Consider the following 21,353-nt stretch of genomic DNA (forward strand, 5'->3'; position numbering starts at 1 on the left):
CTGTGGAGGGCAGTGTCACTGGCCCTCATATGTGGGATCCGAACCGGGGCCCTCTGGCATCCCAAGCGAGTTCTTAACCATCGCGCCACTTGGCCGGCCCCGCAATTTTTATTTAATAGTTTTCTCTTGTTTTCAGTGGCACTGACCATAAAAAAATGCCCTAGGCTGAGCAAGTGCAAAGTCATATAGAAAGTTGCATATGTCTTTTATATGTGTATTGTTTATTGTCCATCTGCTTCACCAGGAGTGAACTTCATGGGGTAGAGACTTTGTTCTCTGTTTCAGTCTCACTTTCCTCCCCGGAAGTGCCTGGCATTTAGTAGGTGCTTATTTTTTATTGAACAAATGTTAAATGAATTGCCATGGAAAGAGCTTTCTTAATGCACTTTCTCTTCTCACGTGTGTTTCTTAGGAAGTAAGAATTTTATATTATTAGAACATAATCAGTCAGCTGTGGTTTACTTCCTTCCAAATGACAGGTATACCTGCCTTCTTTTAAAGTTTGGCATTTTTGTTCAAGTGCAGCCTCTATCTTAGGATTATTTAAGTTGCATCAGAACGAAGATTGTCATTATCTACTACAAACCTTAGGCAGAGAAAAGAGAGCTGTGACAAAATTCACATTTACACATAGTTGGTTGAAGAGACACTTATCTTTTCCTTACTTTTGCCAAGTAATTCATTTCTTCATGCATTTATTTTGGAAGGAAAATTCTAACTTTAGTCTTAAGAAACTGCCAAGAGAGCTCCTCTCTTTGCATAGCTTTCCCAGCAGCTCTTCTCCCTGGGTGAGCGCAGTCAAGGCAGTCATTAAAGAATAATAACTTACACTTTTGAAATGGTGCTTGAGTCCTTCAAAGTCTTTTCTAAGATAGGAACACCCACCCCCAGCTCCGCCGTGACACTTGTTGGAAGATAGGACCAGCAACTGTATCCTCAGACTTTTGCTGGATTTTGGAAGACATGTTTTGACCTGTGTAATAAGTCATAATGATGACATATATTTTAATAGAATTCTAGTTTATAATAAGGAAAATGGTTATTTTTCTTACTATAATATTAATAAGAAATAGTAATGCTGATATCATATGTTGTACTAAAAGCCTTTGTCGTGACTGTTTTATTACATTGAGCTGAAGTATATATTTTAATATGATAAAGATAACATCAAGGTTGAAAATGGAGCTCTCAGTGATTTATTCAAGGTTGACTGTTACTGAGTGTATTGAAATGAATTGCACGAGGCAGTGCAGCTAACGATTTATTTATGTATCTTTTTTTAACTAAGCTTGTCATAAATAAGAGCAAATAAATAACGCTTATAGAATAGTTTGTATTCATTGCTTCAGTGAAAACATTGTAAATATGAAACATACGATCTGCAGCTACTGTTTTGCCTTACATAGCTCAGAATTGTTTCTGGTTTTGGCGCACAGGTGGAGTTTGTTTTTTACAAACATTTTGTCTATTTGGATTCCTAACATTGACCAGCATTCACAGCGAGTCATTTTGAAACCTGCTCCTGGGTGGATTCCATCCCGTTAATTAGTATGAAAAAACCTGATCTTCAGCAGCAAATGGCACCTTAGTGATGCTTGTTTGCTGCTGAAGTCCAAGCCACGAGCACAGTGCCAAGCACAGAGTGGGTGGGCCCAAAAAAGGGTTGTTGAGGCAGTAAATAAGTAAACGAGTGCTCACATCTGATCAGTCCTCTTCTTTGCGTCACTGCCACCCACCAGATTCATGCCAGCTAGTTTCTGGCAGAATTGGTGCTAGACCTCAGATTTCCTCTCAGTCTTTGTTTTTCTCACTCACTGATTTCTTCGTCCCTTCCCTTCAGCAAACATGCTTTACATAAACTGTGCCAGGGTCAGCCTAGGGGATGAAGCCATAAGGATAAATGATCCAGCCCTTGCCCACAGAGTGGTGGATGGTGAGACACACACCAGGTTCATCTCAGCCAGGCAAGGCCACCGTGATGGGTGCACACGGGCTAACCAATGCACTGAAGGAAATGCTTCCACCTCCCTTTTCTATTTTCCCAGTTAGGTATATGCAAGGGAAAGCATTTTTCTGTTATCAAAACAAGATCAAGAGAGGTTTTGTTCTGATGGGTTGAAATTAGTGCTATACCTGGTTTTGGTTTCAAGGGAATTATTCCCCTTACACATATTTTCCAGCTTATTGTAGAGACATTATGTTTGAAGTAGAATATGCTAAGAAACAAATTTCCTTTCATGATATTTCTGAACAATCCATTTATAATTTCAGCTAGTTGTAATTTTTTTTCATTAATTTTTTTGGGTAAAGCAAAAGATTTTCTTTCATTTCTTTGTAATTCTGTTAGGAAAATACTGGTTAGGAATCTGATATTTTTTTTCCTCCCCTATAGGCTTGTGGTTAACATGTTTTTATTCTAATATTAGTATTACATTTTCATGTTTACCAATATAAAAACCTCTGTTTTGTAATTATTTATATTGAATCCTGCTATGAGTTAACATCAGAGAGAAGCTCATTTTTTCACCAAAATGGTTTTAAGTTAATGTTTATAAAGTGCTTAAAATAGTTGAGTGGGTTAAAAGTAACTCAGTTATGCATGTAACCATCTGTCCGTATTGAAAAAAATATGCAGTGTGATGATACAGTAGAAGATTTTTTTTAAAAGTGTTGCTGAAATCTTGAGAAAATGTAATACAGGTAGACCTCACTTTACACAATATATTTGTATATGTCTTTTTTTGTGGGAAATTGAATCATCATTTAAAATGAAGTAGAGAATTTGTTCTGTAAAAAGGAGTGTTCCTTTTCATACTAGACAGCAAAGAGTAAAAAATTATTAGGGTTTTGTCAGAAGGATTCAGGATTCAACTTAAAGAGGCTCCTACTGGACAATAAACATAATAATAAGATAACAATTGCAGTTGGTTGAAACTCATCAAATGTTTAAACTCATATGTTCAAAATATTTAAAAATAAATTTAAAGGTTGATAGGCACCAGTTCATTATCTTAAAAACTGGTAAATAAAACACTTAACCTGCTTTCCTGCATGGACTATACAACTAGGTAATCAAATAATAAATGAGGGGAAGCATCTTTTTATAAATAGATTCCAGCTAACAAATTAAATTAGAATTAAAACATCACCAGTTTGGAATACTGCCAATGAATTAATGGATCTAGACATTGAACATGGACAGCAGGAAACATTGCAAAAAGGGGGACAACCAAAACTTATGTGCTTCCTGATGAAGGACATACCACCACCTGTAGTCTTGCCAAGGGATCAGACCCAAGTCTGATCAAGCCTCTGGATCCAGCTGCCATTTTTAGGAACCCAGGAAAGAGGAACAAACCGTACTACATTGCAAGTGTGCAATCAGCAAAATCCAGACTGTGAAAAACGCTACAGGTCCAGTGGCCCCAGTGCATCAATAGATAAGCTATAAGAAAAAGAAAGGGGTGGAAGGGGAAAACCCATAGGTTAAAAGAGACTTAAATGATATAGACTCTGGTGCCTGGGGATATTTTGATGATAAATGTCAAGATAGTGGTTACTTATGAGAGAGAAACGGGTGATTAGGATGTGACAAATGGAAGGGTTTTGGGGGTAGCTGGCAAACTTTGATGTCTTGATCCTGGGTGATGGTTATAAGGTAGCTGCCTTACAATAATTCGCTAAGCTGTGTGTTTAGTGTAAATATTCGTATCTGTGTTTCATTTTTGTTGTTTTTTGAAGAAAATGATGGTCTTAGAATGAGAGGCCACACGGTATGGTATCTGACTTGGAGCTTAGATTTTTGTAACTTAAAACTGGAAAAAATTTTTTTTAATTTTTTTTTAAAAAGATTTTTATTGGGGAATTGGGGGGATGGGAACAGACAAGTTGCTGTCGTTTTTGTTCTTCAGTCTAGTTGTGGAGGACGTTGCTTCACTGGCCCAAGTTGGAACCATCATTGCGCTCTTCCCTGGTGAGGCACATCAGTCGCCGGCTTCTGGACGGCCGCTCACTGCGGCTGCTGGCTACATATGGTAGCCCATGGCAACCCACTGCCACAGGGGCTGCAGCCTACGCCATCGCCGGTGACTCACGGCAGCCCAGCTCCAGGTTGAGCTGTTGTTCAGCATCTTAGCTGTGGAGGGCAGTGTCACTGGCCCTGATATGTGGGATCTGAACCGGGGCCCTCTGGCGTCCCAAGCCAGTTCTTAATCATCGCGCCACTCGGCCGGCCCTGGAAAATTTTTTTGATTTATTGGTAGCATTATATTAGTAGTTTTTAAAAAGAGAGATACAGTTACAAAAAAAATAAGAGATACAGTATTTCACCTTTATTGCTTTAAGGTAAAAATGTCAGTACATAGGCATTTGGTGCATTGGCATCGACTCCATGTCAGAATTTGCGGAACCGATTCCATGTGAAGGAAATATACTGAAATTTATAGAATCCTTCCTCTTAGGCATTGAATATAGAAAGCAGCATCCCTGTAAATTATGCTTTTACTCCTAAACCTAGAGAAACATAATTGAAGGGTTGTATGTTAACAGAATGGTGCTAAAATAGAGGATTCAGACAAAAAATGGTCATGCAGAATAGGGTTGGACTGAAGAGAAAATGTGGAACAGAGAGGCCAAAGAGATAAAGAAGAGACACTGCAGTATTGGAACTTTTCTTGTTCATGTTCTATCTCCCTCCCTCCTTTCCTACCTCCCTCCCTCCATTCTTCCCTCCCTCCCTCTCTTTGTTCTTCTTTTCCTCCTTCTTTCTTTTAAAAGGTCCAAAATGAATGAAAGCAATACTGGCAGACGCTATAAGGGCAGTAAATTGCCCTTCCTTTCTCCTAGAATGCTGGGTGTTCGGCAGTTCTAATATTTGTGGTAGATTTTTAGGCACTAGAAACAGTGCTTACAGAAGAGAAGAGATGTTAAAAGTTAGATTTTAAGAAAGGGAAAGAAAAAGGCTAGAATATTTTAGAATATGCTGAAACGAGGTTCTGCTGATTATTTATTGCAAAACAGGCTTCCTTCTTCTTAAGAAGATGATTCTCTGTTCATAAATTAGAAGCCCTGCCCTGTGGTTTGCCCAGTGTCGGAGCTTTTCCCCATGACTTTAAGGAAGTTTAATGAGATTTTTTTTCCCCTACCAAAGCAGACGATGCATCTGAGGACTCTGTCAGCCTTCTACCCCTCCAGCTTCTCAGTTGCATCCAGTTAAAAACTTGCAGACCAAAATGGATGTTTTTAGAGGGAAATAAAATGAATGGTGCTTGCGAATTTATTTTAAAGGTTTATTTTACCAGATAATTTAGATAAATCTTTCTTGAAGAGGAAGCGAGCTCATCGGGTTCCATTAATAATCTGGAGCTTCCCAGAGGATTACTTTGAAATAGCTCCCTGCCAACTTTTCATAAATTAAGTATAAACTTTCTTTGACCTCATCACACGTAATTAAATAGCTGTTGAAGGGTTAAAACCAACTAAAAAGCGATTCTGTATCTCCATCCTCATTCTCCTGCAAAATTATACAGGAAGTTTCTTCTGGTTCTCAAGCGGGGTAATTACAAGAGACAGTTCCATAATTTACAGTTTCAATCTGTTTGTCCATAATCACACACTTCCAGCTAGTTGTATAGACCCCCAGAAGTATCTGTGCTATACTTTGATTTGTCAGTGATGATTGCAGTGTGATTGACGGCATGTAGCATATTGAATTGATTCTTAAAAAATGAACTTTAGCTGTTACCATGTCAATTTGAGTTCCTGTTATTTACGTAGTTTGTGGTTCTTGTGTTCAGTTATGTACCACTTAACAAATTAAACTCCCAGAGCTTTTTTCTTTATTAAATTTGGAAAATGTAGTGTCTGTATACAACCTAACTAGAAGAGTGCCTAGAACTGTTGAACACACTACTAAGCCATTCCAATCCTTTGAAAGTTGAATGGAGATTCTTTGATTGACAGTGACCACACGGTGTAAAGGCTCATGGGGCTAATACTGGTACATTTGGCAAGAACTGTGCTAATATTAATGTATTGTTACTGAAGTCTCAACTCGAAGTACTACCAGTATTAGGAAGCCTATCTAAACAGCACACTTGGAGAAAGGTACCACCTACTAACTGAAAGGGTAGTAATTGATATCTTTAATGCTGCTAGTGTTGGTATTCCATGTTTTTGTTTTTCCAACAGCTAGCATCTAACTGTAGCCAATTTGGACTTGAACATTCCTGTAAGAATAAAGGCTAGATACCAATATGACACCAATTCCACTGGCAAATGAGCTAGTCCCTTAATTGAACACCTCATTTCACCTCCGCCTGCACCCCCAGCCTGCATGTGCTGCATGTCCGTCAAAATGGTCTCATCAGTAACCCTGTGGGGATACCACCACTTATTGCCAGAGGCTTTTTACCTCCAATCCTGCTTGAAAGCTTATGGGAGATAAATAAAAAATAAATGAAAAGAGAAGTTTTCGATTTCTGTACACCAGTAGAATAGGACTGTTTGTCCAGATGACCTGAGGACAACTAGAGATAGTTTCTCTACCTTATGTTTTCAACATTAGTTGATCAGTCAGATTGGGTGCGGGGCTGTGCTTTGATTTTAGAAAGTTATCTCAAAGCCTGACAAATTCCCTTTAGAAATGTGCCTTGAAAACAAAGAAAAATTTTAGACAGTTGTTTTCCCACTTTTTCTTCAGTCTTGCTGTGTGAAAGCTCATCACCCAGAATGGGAACTACAACATACTTTGTCCTGTTTGTGAAAATTATAGCTGGTACACACACAATACACACAACACGTGCGCGTGCGCACACACACACACACACACACACACAGTATTTTATGGGGGTTGTGGGAGAACTAATTGAAAGGCGAGTTGCTCTTCTACCCATCCTGTCTCCCAAAGCTCGACTCTGAAATAGTGGCCATGTCCATGCTGATGGAAACTCAGTCGGCTGGCCAGAATTAGGCCAGATGACTAGATATTAAAACCAACTATCTCAGCTGCCCCTGCAGAACCTCAGACCTATTAAAGTGGGCAAAAGAAACTCCAGTTTTTGCTTTTAGTAGTTTATTTAAGGAAAAGGTCAATTATAATGTTTTATCAACAGTAGAATGGCCTTACAGGCGAAGTAAGAGAACACACAGTTAATTGCTTGGAGCAGATGCTTTATTGGAAGTGTATGTGTGTTTAATGCAGTGTTTCAAATCTTATCACTTTCCAATGGTAAATTCTTATTACCAGGATTTTGTAACTTAAATGTGAAATTTTATCCAGGTTTCAACTTGGAAAAATTACTGTAAATTAGTTTCTGAAAAAGTTTTTCAGATTGAATCTCCATGATGGACTTTTGCCTATTTATAAAAGAGAGGAAATCATTGTCAAATACCAAATTACTTCATCTTTAAAAAATTGTTTTTGGTAAATTTGTTTTTCCTAAAGCTTTCCAGAATTTAAAAGTTGTTTGAACTGAGCAAAATCAAAAAAGGCCAAAGAGGAGGCCATTATTCTGACATGTATCTCTAATTCCTGTCGCTTCACAGGCTGTGGTACGGGTACGTTATGTTACCTACCTGAAAGTGCTTCTGAGTGACAGTCAGAGCTTTATTTAGATTTGTAACAGGATCTGGTTATTTCCCAAATATATTTAAGGCAAGATATTTTTAAAAATTCTTGCCTTCCCCAAATGATTTTAATTTGAGAATAAATGCTGTCGACAAAGTATGACATCTCTAGTTCCGTGATCATTTTATCCTTGACAGAGGTGACTCATTTTTCTAACAAGAAAATTGAGAAACCAAATCTATTTCATACATGGTCATCTTCTTAGAAACATTATATTCTTCTAATACACCAGACCAGGACCTTGCTGGTGAGATGACATGCCACACATAAACAATATTCCTCAGTTAAATGTTTAAGCAAATGAAACTTCTGTGAAGTTTATCACAGAGCTCTCTGTACTGAGTGACCATCTCCTCCCTAGCCTCAACTCTTACAGACCTCCATTTCCCGAAACCCCAAGAGTTACCTCCTGCTGATCTCTCGTTAGGTACCACTGCTACCAACATAGCCCTTTAGGGTGGCAGAAATGGAGAATGTAGGATTGGTGTTTTACCCCCATTTAACATTCTGGCCAAGGTAGAGTCCCTAAGACCCTTTGCTTAATATAACCCATAATACACCTGAGCCCAGACCGGCCCAAAATAGGCAAGAGTTGAGATCGTGTGGGACACCCATGGTTTTTTAAAAGCCCCTAAGTGATTCTAATGTGCAGCCAGGGTTGAGAACCACTGGGCAAGACTGGAGGATAGAAAAAGGAGAACTAAAGAGGCATTCTCACTGAATTACATTATCAGTTATAAAAATACCGCTGACTCCTCATTGGCCTGTGGCTGTGCCCCAGGGGTCTGTCTCTGGTCCGTCCCCGCCACGTCAGGAGCTCATTCACAGGTGTTCACCCTCCTCAATACACGGGCGTGGTGGAGGGAGGAGAGTCCCCAGTCCTGCCCCCTGAGCCCCTGTCGATATTCATTTTCGTGAATTCATATAAGCACCTACCTTTTCTCTGGGTGACTGACACACAGAATAGCCAACCCCTTCAAGGGAGTTCATACCCATTCACAGAACCGTGGAACTCGTCTGGAGATTCCGGCATGGGCTATAGGTTTGGGCACACACACATGCATCCCACCAGCAGGGCAGTCATGTCCCTACCGTGCACCTTCCATCCCAGGGAGTGTAAAGGACTCCATTCCTCTCCCCAGTAGACTTGGGGGGCAGTGAGGATTCAGTGAGAAAGATCAGTGGCCCCTGTGCACGACTGAGAAAAAGCTCAGCCCTGGAGCAGGCTGCTGAGGAGCTCGTGGGACCTTTGAGAAGGAAGATATTTTATTTTATTTATTTATTATTTTATTGTTAGTTTCAGGTGTACAGAACAATGCAATAGTTATCCTTTTCACCCTCACAAAGTAACAACCCCCCTCCCCCATCTACTGCCCTCCCACCCCCGATGTCATGCTTATCTATTACAATTCCATTGACTCCATTCCCACTCTCTACTCCATGTCCCGTGACTACATGTGTATATAATTATAGTTGACATACAATATTATTCAACATCAGCTTCAGAAATACAGTGCAGTGGTCAGGCCTCTACACCGTCTATGAAATGGTCTCCCTAACAAGACATGAGTCCATCTGGCCCCCTAAGAAATATTTACAACATTATTGATTATATTCCCCAGACTGCCTTTTCTATCCCTGAGGCCATATTGTAGTTACCAATTTGTATTGTCTCATCCCTTCCCCTTCTCCTTTATCCCCACCCCCTCCCAACTAGCAACTAAGGAAGATATTTCAAAAGACTGGTCTGCGACCCAGGGCAGCCAGCCTTCCTTCCCCAAAGAACCCTAAGCACAGTCTCCATTCTCTGGGCATCACTGGTTCAGGCCATTTTCCCAGGGACACACTTGGTCTTCTAGAATATTTGGGTCTTTGTTTCATCTGTCCAGGGACTGTTTCTGGGCTCTGCTGGAGCCCTCCAACAGTCATTGTTGTTGTGGTTTGACTGGCTTGCTGTTTCCTGAGGGTAACCTTGAAGTGAAGGACTTAAGGGCCAAAGGGAATTTGGGGGGCATAGAACTGTGCTTGCTGGGAACTTTCAGTTGCCAGTTTCCTGAGATCATTCCTAAGGCACAATATATAAATTTATTTTTCATGGCTTCTTCCTTTAATTATATTTGAGTGGTTAGCTGGGCTGGTGGGGCAGGAATGGGGAGAACTGTCTGAGGCAGTGGAGTGAACAGAGTGGTTTTCAGGTACCTCAGGCGAAAGTAGGAAAAGAGAGGTAGCTCTTCTGAGCCTGACTCTGTAGTCTGTCTCCTTCCTGCTGTCTAAATTTTATTTCTTCCCCCTATATAAAAGATGTCTAGTCACCCACATGATCACCTTGAGATTTCATCCATTCAATATGTTGAATAATAATAATAGTAATAATAATAGCTAACACTACATAGGGGTTCCGTAATATGCCAAGCACTGTTTATGCTTTGTATTAATTCATTTAATTCTTATAACAACCCTAAGCAGTGGGTATGATTGTTCTCCACATTGTATGAATGAGGGATCTGAATCAGAGAGGTTAAATGACTTGCCCAAAGTCACACAGCTGGTATGGTGGATCCTGGATTCCATTACAAGCAGTTTGGCTCTAGAGCCCTTGCACTTAACCAAGCTATAATGCCTTTTATGATCTGTCATATTGTATTCAATAAATATCATATTGTGTTAAAGTACCTGTGGCCTTGTTGCCCAACTTTTTAAAATTCTTCTCATCTTTTATTTAATGCAGATGGTCTCAAAGTTTGGTCGAGGGATCTCTGGGGATCCCTAAGGCCCTTTCAGGGAATCTGCAAGGTCACAACTATTTTCAGAGTAATACTAAGATACTCTTTGTCCTTTTCACTCTCATTCTCATGCGTCTGCAATGGAATTTTCAGGAAATTTCACCACCTGTGATACCACAACAGACTGAATACCAAAGCAGATAAGAGAATCTGGCTGTTTTCTCTTAAGCCTATATATTGAAGAGATCTGCAAAAATATGAAACAGTGCTACTCTTCTTGCTTTTTTTTGTATTTTAGAAATTGTAATTTTTCATAAAAATTAGGTTGACACATAATGGGTTATTGGTTTTTTAATGAATTAATAAATATTTGTCAAATTTATAAAATTAATAGATATAGCCCTTATAAACATTAACTCTTAAGTAAAGTTTTTTACATGTAAAGAAGTCCTGAGACCAAAATTTTTGAGAACCACTGAGTTAATATATAAACCCTTGCTATTCAAGCGAGATTCATGGTATAGAAACTTGTTAGAAATGGACTCTCAGGCCCCACCCCAGACCTATCAAATCAGAATCCAGATGCAACAAGAGGTGAAGGTCGAGAAGCATAGCCACAGAACCAGTGGACAAAACCACTCAGCAACTCAGTGACCTGTAGCTAAGTTTCTGTCTGGTGGGGTTTTGGAGGTTCCTGTTCCAGTTCTGTCCCACCAGGTGAGGTCTCCTCACCTGTCTGAGGTTCTGTAGTACCACTGTCTGTGCAGTGGCTCTCCTGTACAAGGCGGTTTCCACGTCCTCCTCAGAACCAGCAGCTCCACAGCAGAGCCTGGAGCAGCGGTCCTCAAACTTGTGGGCACCAGTCACCTGGAGGGCTTGTTAAAGCTAAGTGTGGGTCCTGCCCCCAAACTTTCCAAGTCACAGGGCTGAGAGTTTGCAGTTCTACCAAGTTCCCAGGAGATACTGCTGGTCTGCTCCTCCTCTCCAAAAACCACTGGTCTATAGGAAGTGGATCGAGAAGTCAAGCGGTATTTATTTAAGGTGTTCGATAATTACTTTAAGCCCATGAAATTATGGGTGCGATGTCTTAAACTTCTACATTTTCAAAACCAATCTCTTAAAATAGAAAATATCTCAAAAATTCAGAATTTTCCATTTTTGTTAGGAGGCATCTGTATGTTTTCATAAACAGCAAGCAGCAAGAGTCCAGGCAGGTCACAGATCATTTGGAATACTCCTGACCTCTTACAACAATGGGAGGGTAAGGTTCAGCCTCCTCCTTTACCTGATTACAAAATCACCATGGAATTTCAGCGAGGAGACATAAATAGCTTGTCAGGTTTATTTATCACTATTTAAACTGATATCATGCCATTTATCCACCTGGTCACAGAGCCGCTTAACCCCAGAAACCAGTAACAGATGAGTGCAGACCAGTGAATTTCCATCCCTAATCACGGGATACATGGTTGGAGCCATCGGATTTCCTCTTCTCAAGAGCGGCCATAAATCCCTGGCTTGCAAACCCAGTGCTGTCTACCGATACAAGCCTCTCGGCAGGGTTTGCTGAGCTAAACAGGTGTCTTATGAAAGGTGTGTAATCCTTGAAGATTATCTTCCCCCTAAAAGCAGCTAGTTTCCCCAAACTCACATAATCCAGACAGATGGGAGTTGGCAATAGTTTGCCAGAGTGGATACTTTCGTATTTGAGGAAGTTCGTATGGCTTGGCTCCAGGTGGTAGAAGATGAAGAAGGCTTGCATGGGTGAGGGATGGGGCTGCTTTTTTTGAGGGGGTGGGGTACGTCCTTATCCATGTCCACACACTTGGCCTAAGAACATTATTCCATTTCTGGTCCAGTCTACAATCTTGAAATATTACTAGTTTAAAAGGGAGGAATGTTTCATATTTAAAAAGGGTTAACCTTGCAGTTGAGAGGCTGGGAGTTTAATTAATTTGGGAATTGAGGTTTGTAAAAACAAATCTTGAACTTGTCTAGATAGTTCCTTCCTTATCCTAATGGATCCGTCTACAGGAAGGGAACACTGTACCACTTTTTTTCTCCTTAGAGGAAGGAGTTAGCCATTTCAAACACAAGGGATCAGGGCTAGTTATGATGACAACTGATTGTCTTACTACAAGTAGGTTAGCCTTGAAGCAAGGTGTTTACCTTGGTAATCTTTTGAATGAAGTGTGTGGTTCATACAGTGAAACTCAGACCTCACCTTCCCCTGGGTGAGCAGTTCCTGTGAAACGAGAGGAAGCCAGATTTCATGAGTATCAAGGCAATTGATGTGGGTGAGGGGTTTCCAGGCCAGTTAGCTTTCAATGACAAGACTCCCAATTTGCAGAGTGCTGTTCACCAGCACCTCTGGATCACAGTCAGTTTAAAGGGAATAATTTCACAATTTAAAAAAGTAATACACCAGCGATTAATTATACTGCTGCTACTAGGATTTATCCTTCAAACATCAAAACATCACGTTTTCAGTCTGAACAGCCAGGTTTCCCCCAGGATAGTTCAGGTTTTCTGGTTGAAAGTATCCTGGGTTAAGGAATGGTGTTCGAGCACCCTGGGAACCTGTTCACCAGGGGTGTATTGTACTTGTTTCAGATGCTTCAGGATAATATACCAGCTTCCACGATAAGTGCTTTATATTTCCCTGCATCTTAGGTCAATTATTTGGAATCTTTTTGGTAAGTTAAATTTAAGAGCTGTAACTTAAACCGCCACATCTCTGTAATTACTCAATAAGTAAACATTCTTACCAAAAATTACCCTGTCAATAGGCTATATAGTAATTATTATTTGAGGAGCCTAGAAAAAGTAGAAGGAAACATGAGACGGTAAGAAATTCATTCTTTAAAACATTCCATGTTATGAAGGTCAGCATAGTGAAGTGCCACGAGCTACAGCTTTTTTGAGGGAAAGTGCCTGCTGCAAGAAAAATTTAAATTATATATTACATCAACCTCATGCACAAATGGAGTAGAGTAGACATGATACACTTTTTCTTCTCAGCCGTATATGTTAACATTTTACAAGTGGTTTCATGTAACAAACCCGAAATCTATCCTTGGCATTTTGATTGTTGAAGTTTATTCCGTTTACACCAAACATTTCTCCTTTGGAAGGAGACTTTGTAGACTTACAGACGGCTCTTAGCCTAAGTGTGAGTTCCTTTCATTGTCGTAAGTCCTTTCATTGTCGTAAGCTCCTCAAGGGTCAGAGAGGAGGAGAAACTAGCTGCAGTAACACCTACCGACAGTGGCCTGTGTGCTCTGCTATATTGGTGCACATCAGCCCTGAAACCCTGCCGGATGTTTTCTGGTGGGAGCTTGGGTTTGCAGTTTTTGTCCAGCACCGAGGAAAGTATCACTTCCTGGCAGGGGTTGAGAGCTCCCTGCCTTGTAGCCTTCACAAGCACGGTGGGGGTGTTTGCTGTGAAAGTCTCATGGGCTCGCATGCTGCCTCCCCTGCCCCCTCAGGTCCCAGGACTCGTCCGTGGCAGCATCAGTCAGTCACAGGCTGTGTCCATGGGAGCGTCCCCGGAGATGACCACTTAACATGGGGGGAATACAAGGTGCTGAAAGGTTTCTGCCTAAGTGCTCTCTGCAGACCCCCAGTTGCCCGATAGTTCCAGCAGCCTAAACAACGGTGGCTCAGGCAGTGCATGATAAGGTGTATTTGTACTACCTGAGGGTGTAAAAACATTAACAGCTAGGTCAAATATGTTGCAGGAGGATTCTGGCTGCTTGCTCTTAGCCCAGAGTAGGGATTGTGGGAAGAGAGCACAGAACAAAGAAATACCTGTGCTTCCTGGGTAAGGTTGCTCATCATATTGGGGAAACGTGTGGGGGCGGGAGTGGAGGTGGGGGGGGCACATCTCACCTTCTGACCATTTGGGTTGTGCAGAAAAATCTTTTTGCTAGGCTGAGGGGGGTGCTTTCTGTCCCCAACTGTGGGGCTCAGATAAGAACCAGTGAGGGGCTAGGGAATTTCAGTCACTGCAGGGGACTTTTCATCGTGGGATCTCTTGGACAAAAGTGGGATAGCTCCATATCCAGGGTACTATAGTTCTCTTCCCCTCAGGAGCGTAGAGCTGGGACCTCCAGCTAACTGGGTAAATTTCTCAGCATGTTCCAAGCACTTAGAAGGCAGGTGATGGATGCACCAATTATGTGTGTTCTGAGATTTGGGCACCCTTTGTACTCTGGTGACAGAGAGTTTTTCTCCATATTGACATGATACGGGTTGGATTTGGCACAGTGGCCGTCACGTTAGCATTCCTGACTGACACACTGCTCCTGAAAGCCTCTGCGTGCAGCCGAATGATGCGTGCACAACGGTTTGACTGTAAAATTTTGTGGTGCTTTTGCATTCAGTCAGATTCTCTGCACTGAAACATGAATTAAAGAGACAAATAAGTAAAAAAACTTGAGCAAAACCTTAAGTTAAATATATGCCTATTCTTTATAATGGCATTCAGATTAAAACCATCAAAATGCAAAATGCTGTTTTGCTCCAGGGTCAGGTTAGATTTCTTGTTCTGTATTTCTGCATTATTTACAGTGATTTCTGAGAGGCAAGAAAATGCATCAGAAGCATTTTTCCTAACAAAAAAATCCCAAACTGAGAAAATTCTTGAGAATGCAGCCATTTTGGAAATGTAGATAAAGAAGAAAAATGCCGAAAAGGTTTGCAGAGCAGCATGATTTTGTAATTGCTGCCACCTACTGTATGTGGTTGATGTTTGTTTAAATTTAGGAAGTTCATGAAGGTGAGGCTGTTGAAATAGATAATTAGAACAAGGTAGACACCATTAGTACAGAGCATTTCTTCCCTGCCCCATAAGTGGCTCTTAATTACCAAGACAGCCACCAGCTTTCATTTATTACCTTCAAGTGGATTTAAAGTTTTTCTCATTTTAAAGTTCCTTTGCCAAAGAACCTTCGCAGTATGCTGTAAAATGCACATTCAAAAGCTTACCATGCTCAGGGATTTTCTGAGTATACATGAAACAGTGTGCTTTAAGGAGGTTGTTTTGTTTTCATGTGTAGGAACAGTGTTCTGGGGTTGGATTATAAATTAATTTCCATGAAATAGGTGAAAATAGAGCTAGTGGAGCTGATGTAAGTTGCAGCAGTTGACTTAAAAGACATTCTTTCATTAGTCCTAAAACAAAGCTTCAGATCAGCCTGCTAGTTAAATGTAACAAGCAATATAGAATCCGAGTCGACAGAGGCCCTCTCTTTTATTGGGACCCAGCTGTCAAAGGGTCATTAGGTCCTTCCTGCGGAAGACAACTTGCCCATTAATGTTTGGGGTGGTCGCTGGACAGGATTTCTGAGTAAGTGCCTGACATTTACTTCTTGAAAGAACGTAAAGCTGGTGGGGAGACTCGGACGCTGAGACTTATCAGAAGTAGTGTCTTCAACCTTGGTTTTGTCAAATATGCCACGATGTACATTTGGAATGCTACCACGAGCTACAGGAATTGACACAGTGCCACCGTGAAAGAGTCGGAAGCATAAACTTCATGGAGATCAAATCACTATAACCGGGAAGAGACTGCATACATAAAATGTGTGCCCTTCTCTGATGTAATGTTTTTGCTCTGTTGCTACTTATATTATTTCGAGTGGTCCCTGCCCCCACACCTGAAAACAGCACAGTGAGGTTGACTCTGCTTTCTCTGTCCCAGGCTATTTGCTTTCGAGAAGAGAAGGCCAAGCAGGGTCTCCTGAAAAGCCTCTCTCTGACCTGGGCCGTCTGTCCTACCTGGCCTATTGGAAGAGCGTCATCTTGGAATATCTCTACCACCACCACGAGAGGCACATCAGCATCAAGGCGATCAGCAGAGCCACGGGCATGTGCCCACATGACATCGCCACCACCCTGCAGCACCTGCACATGATTGACAAGAGGGATGGCAGGTGAGCATGGGTGCCCTGGGCAACCCCGGCTGCCTCTCAGCATCCTACACCAGAAAGGATCCCTGGAGTCAGGCAGAGTCATTCCAGGAAAAATAAGAGGTTTCCCCAATGGTATTATTAAAACCTTTCTCCTAAAACAGAAAAAAAAAAAAAAAAAGGAAATGACACTGTTTTGCTGGTCAGATTTCCGTTTGCTACCTCTTCACTGACGAGCTTTCTGATTTTTTTCTAACCCAGGTGATATTAGTGCTAGCGTATGTCATTATGTGAAGGTGAAATGAAATTTCAGCTTTTGATTGCACTTTGTTCTGCCTCCTCACATTACAGATTTGTTATCATTAGACGGGAAAAGCTGATACTGAGCCACATGGAAAAGCTGAGAACCTGTTCCCGGTCCAATGAACTCGACCCAGAGAGCCTGAGGTGGACCCCAATTTTAATTTCTAACGCGGCAGTTTCTGAAGAAGAGCGAGAAGCTGAAAAAGAGGTAAATGATGGGCTTCCTCAGTCTAAGTTGTGTAACTTCCATCTCGTAGTGTTCGTAAGCTAAGAAAGTCATTAACATCATTGTCAAAAGCTTGGTTATGTAGAGAGGGCTTGTGAAATGATATGGCACTAATTTATCTAACTGAGGTTGCATGGTAAGACATCATAATTTTATTGAATTGAGTATGAAAAATGAAACATTTATCATTGATCACAAAGCAGCATTTTTCTCTACTGACAGCATGTAATCAGATCAAATTTGGTACTGAGCTCCAAGGCTGCAGTGTCAATCGATTCTTTGTGTTTATGAACTTGCTTAAAGTGCTCCATGCCAGTGAGCATGTAATGTAGTGATAAAGGACTCAAATCAATTCGCTGCATCATTAATACTGCTAAATATCCCATGAAACCCAATCTTCTTTGATTTGTTATCCTAACTGATGTCAAAGAGTCCTGAGATGATGCAGCTGGGATGTTGCTTGGCTGGCTGGCTGGCCTGATCAGAAATGACTTAGAGACCCTTTGCCTTTGATCCTGAGAGGTTCTGGCTACATAACTGCCCTCTCACTGGCCCACCATTTTTACCCTCCCCCCACCTTAGGCTGAGCGGCTAATGGAACAAGCTAGCTGCTGGGAAAAGGAGGAGCAAGAAATCCTGTCATCTAGAGCTAACAGTAGGCAATCACCTGCAAAAGTACAATCGAAAAATAAATATTTGCATTCTCCGGAGAACCGGCCAGTGGCAGGGGAGAGAGGGCAACTGATGGAGCTGTCGAAAGAGAGCAGTGAAGAAGAGGAGGAGGAGGAAGAGGAGGAGGAGGAGGAAGAGGAAGAAGAGGAGGAGGAAGAGGAAGAAGAGGAAGAGGAGGAGGAAGAGGAAGAAGAGGATGAGGAAGAAGAGGAAGAAGAAAATATTCATAGCTCTCCTCCAAGATTAACTAAACCACAGTCAGTTGCCATAAAGAGAAAGGTATGTGTCTTGTTTAGGTTTTCAGTCTGTGAGTCAGTTTCAATCAAATCTTAATTGTCATTGCAAACATTCTATTAGTATTTGTTTCACTCTCTAGTCTTTAGATGTAGTTTATTTGTATCCAGTCCCACAGATCATATATCATCATCGTTTATCTTGCAGTCATGATTGTGTTTACTTTTTGAGGTTTGTTAGTGTGGTGACAGGAAACCAGGGGCAGGCTGGCTTTCTAGTCTGGTAGTTACTGCCACCTGCTGGTGTGTGGGGCTAGAGTAAGTCAGGCTATGGGAACAGAAACGGGCCCTGGAGAGCACTTAAACCTCCCTTCAAGGAATTTTGATGAAAACACCAGCATCAAGGCTGAGAGAGGCTAGGAGACTTGTCCAAGGTAACACAGTTCATTAAAAAGGAGCGAGAACCGGATGAACGCTCAGACTCCAAGCCCAGTACTCCTAATTCTCTTTCTTTTTCTTGCTCTTAGTCTAGAATTGTTAGGACTTTCATTTGAATGCTGATATTTTGCATTTGTGGCCAAGTACACGTTACTGAAATTTCTCATATCTTAGTAGCCTGGTGGTTTCTCTGCTTACACCCTGTGCAGAAGGTAAAAAAATGGATTTTGTCTTTAGGTAACTGCTCAGCCCAGATCTGATATCTTTGTCTTCAGCTTCTATCTGTGGCATGAAGAGGGATCGGATAGTATTAGTGTAGCCAAGGCTGGTGGAGATAACACAGTACAAGTTAAGACTCTGCTACAAGGCCATCCTATGTGATGTCAGCCAAAGAAACTGCTGTTCTGACTCTCAGCTTGGTCAGTGTGCTTTCTTCAAAGCCTGGAATCTTCTAGTGGGAGGGCAGCTGTGGGAAGGTGGGAGAAAGGAGCATCCCGTAAAGTGGACTTCGGGGTTATGAATAATGTTGTGGTTTCTTACAAGGAAGTTGTATTGGTGTGTTACGTATATAACAAAAAGAAATTTGTTTTAAAAACATCAAAAACCAGAATCACCCAATGCATCATATGGACTACACCATCATATAAATGGACTCAACCTAAAGAAACCAGCTCTTTATATTGGCTATACTCATGTTTGGGAAAATTCTAGTGGATTAGGAAGGGCAAGCCAACTGGGGGAATAATAACCATAAATTACAGGATATGATGATTATCAGGCTTATATGTGCTCTTTAGTGGACATTCAGTGAGTTAAAAATGTAAGACATGATAATTCTCAGATACAGTCTACCTAGAGTTTGAGTTTTAGCCACACATTTTGAACCCACCTTTACAATGTATTTTCAGTAGTTTTTCGGGCCCATTATTGATGGATTTGCATTTTAGCAGCAAATCCTCCTGTTACTCCTATTTTGAATTTTGTATCATTAAATACTGTTTGCTTGGGAAAGCATCTTTTATAATTGCAAGTATGGGGAGTCATAAAGGGAGCCAACCTTTAGTGCGGTTAGAAGAAAAAAATTTATATCTGATAGAAATAAGACACATCTCACACCTTTTATTTTTTTAGATGCCTTTTATATTAAAATATCCTGTAAAATTATCAGTTGCTGACATCCCCGCAGCCACCAATAAATGACCCTGTTAACATTTTAAACAGTAGAGTAATCCTTTCTTCAAGTACCCTTCCCTCTTCTCTTTTCATTGTTCCTAAAGTCTTATGAAATGGGAACAAGGAGGGGCTAGTCTTGTGCAACATCGTACCGCCTAGAGGGCTTTGCATGGAGTAGGTGGTCCATGAACAAAGTTATCAAGTATTCAGTGACCCAGTGGCTAGTTAATTATTGCAACATTTATAGAAACGTTGGAGTCCATGATGACTTAATAGCTATGATGTACAGGATATTGAAGCCAGCAAGAACCACTGGAAAATATATCCTAGAAAAGCAAACTTAGTTTTTAAAATCTACAGTTAAGCTGCTAGGATGTTCCCTCTCACAGTATCTGCTTGAGTAAACAACTGTTTTATTTGGAAAACACTTGCCTGTGTAGTCAGAGCCTGAGAGGGATGTTAGACATCAATGGAAGGTTAAGTACAAAAGTAGTACAGAAGTCTTTATGTGTAAGAGTCTCAGACACGTGTTCAGTATGTGTTTGCCGCATATCGACTCAGCCATTTAATTTCTCATGAGCTCTTATGTATTACATTTGGAATTAATTTCAGAGGCCTTTTGTACTAAAGAAGAAAAGGGGTCGTAAACGCAGGAGGATCAACAGCAGTGTAACCACTGAGACTATTTCTGAGACGACAGAAGTACTGAATGAGCCCTTTGACAATTCAGATGAAGAGAGGCCAATGCCACAGCTGGAGCCTACCTGTGAGATTGAAGTGGAGGAAGATGGCGGGAAGCCAGTCATGAGAAAAGCATTCCAACATCAGCCTGGGAAGAAAAGACAAACAGAGGAAGAGGAAGGAAAAGACAATCATTGCTTTCAGAATGCTGACCCTTGTAGAAGTAAGTGGAGGAGTTATAAAAATCTTACCCTTGTGAATATCTGTACCGTACTGCCAAAAAGCAGTTAACCGGAGTCACGGCCAAAGGCATTTCTGAGGATGTGTGGACCCACCCAAAATAAGTGCTCATCTGTCCTTTCTCATTCATAAAAGGTTCTATCCCTTCTTCCTGAAAGTGGATTTTATGGTAAACAGCTTCTAAGGCCAGAACATTCCTCTAGGTGGGTTCATCTTACTTTCCAGAAATTGGCTTATCCTCAAAAACTTTGAAGTCTGTCAATAAGAAATACACTGCATTTCCTTGATTCTAACATGTACTCTCCCCGCTCCCCCCCAATTTACTATGTCTGAAATCAGGGTAGATATTATTATCAATGTGAGCATTGAATGCAATAGTTTTTATTCCTGAAAAACAAATATTAGTAAATGAATGGTGCATCTTGTAATCAGTGGTGTTTTAGGATATATTATTATCAAGAATCATCACTATTAGCTTTGTTAATACAGGATAATGTAGAAATCAGGAAATGGTCCTTCCTTTTAAAGTACTATTTTATAGTTCCTGCATGGAAGGGATACCCACTCCATCCTCTAAAAAAACTACTAAAACACCAGCGAATTGTCTTTGATGCCCTGTTTAAAAGCAGCCACTCATTGCCTGTTGGTCTGGAAACTTGTGTTCCCAGCTGAGTCATGAGGATTGTGGGTCAGTCTTTCTACTTCACTGTGAAATGACTCTATTCAAAACTTAGTGTATTCCCATCTAGGGAACAGGCCACCTTATTTCCCTGGGCACCACAAGTTATCACTCACTTTGTGAAAAGCCACGATTTTAAGAACATGAGCAAGTGTCTTGTTGACTTGCTTAATTAACAGGAGTACTATTGCTGCATACAATATTTTGCTGAGGGAATGGCATCTTACCCGGGACATAGAGAAACCAAGCTTTGTTCCTTAGTTTCTTTAAACAAACAAACATATACACATAAACAACAAACTGCGGCAAGAGATTTTTTTTTTTAATGGAAATTGAGCCTTATTTCCACTTGTTAGCTGTCTTCTCAGGAGCCTGTAAATGAATCGTCACTGCCTTCATTCTCTTCTTTCTGCCATTTGCCTTTAAAAATTCTAAGTGGCCATATT

The 21,353-nt window shown here is 40.9% G+C and overlaps 1 protein-coding gene across 5 annotated transcripts in view; it reads left to right on the plus strand.

Moving 5' to 3' along the window:
* Positions 1 to 21,353, plus strand: part of KAT6B (lysine acetyltransferase 6B) — a 190,097-nt gene that overhangs the window by 162,941 nt on the left and 5,803 nt on the right. For all 5 annotated transcript variants that reach the window (XM_019626100.1, XM_019626090.1, XM_019626081.1 and 2 more), the window contains exons 14-17: positions 16,055 to 16,286; positions 16,614 to 16,773; positions 17,374 to 17,742; positions 19,920 to 20,211. In XM_019626100.1, the coding sequence (XP_019481645.1) occupies positions 16,055 to 16,286; positions 16,614 to 16,773; positions 17,374 to 17,742; positions 19,920 to 20,211 (1,053 nt within the window). The remainder of the gene's footprint in view (positions 1 to 16,054; positions 16,287 to 16,613; positions 16,774 to 17,373; positions 17,743 to 19,919; positions 20,212 to 21,353) is intronic.

This window comes from Hipposideros armiger, unplaced genomic scaffold, assembly GCF_001890085.2.
Source record: "Hipposideros armiger isolate ML-2016 unplaced genomic scaffold, ASM189008v1 scaffold_15, whole genome shotgun sequence".
Lineage (NCBI taxonomy): Eukaryota > Metazoa > Chordata > Mammalia > Chiroptera > Hipposideridae > Hipposideros > Hipposideros armiger.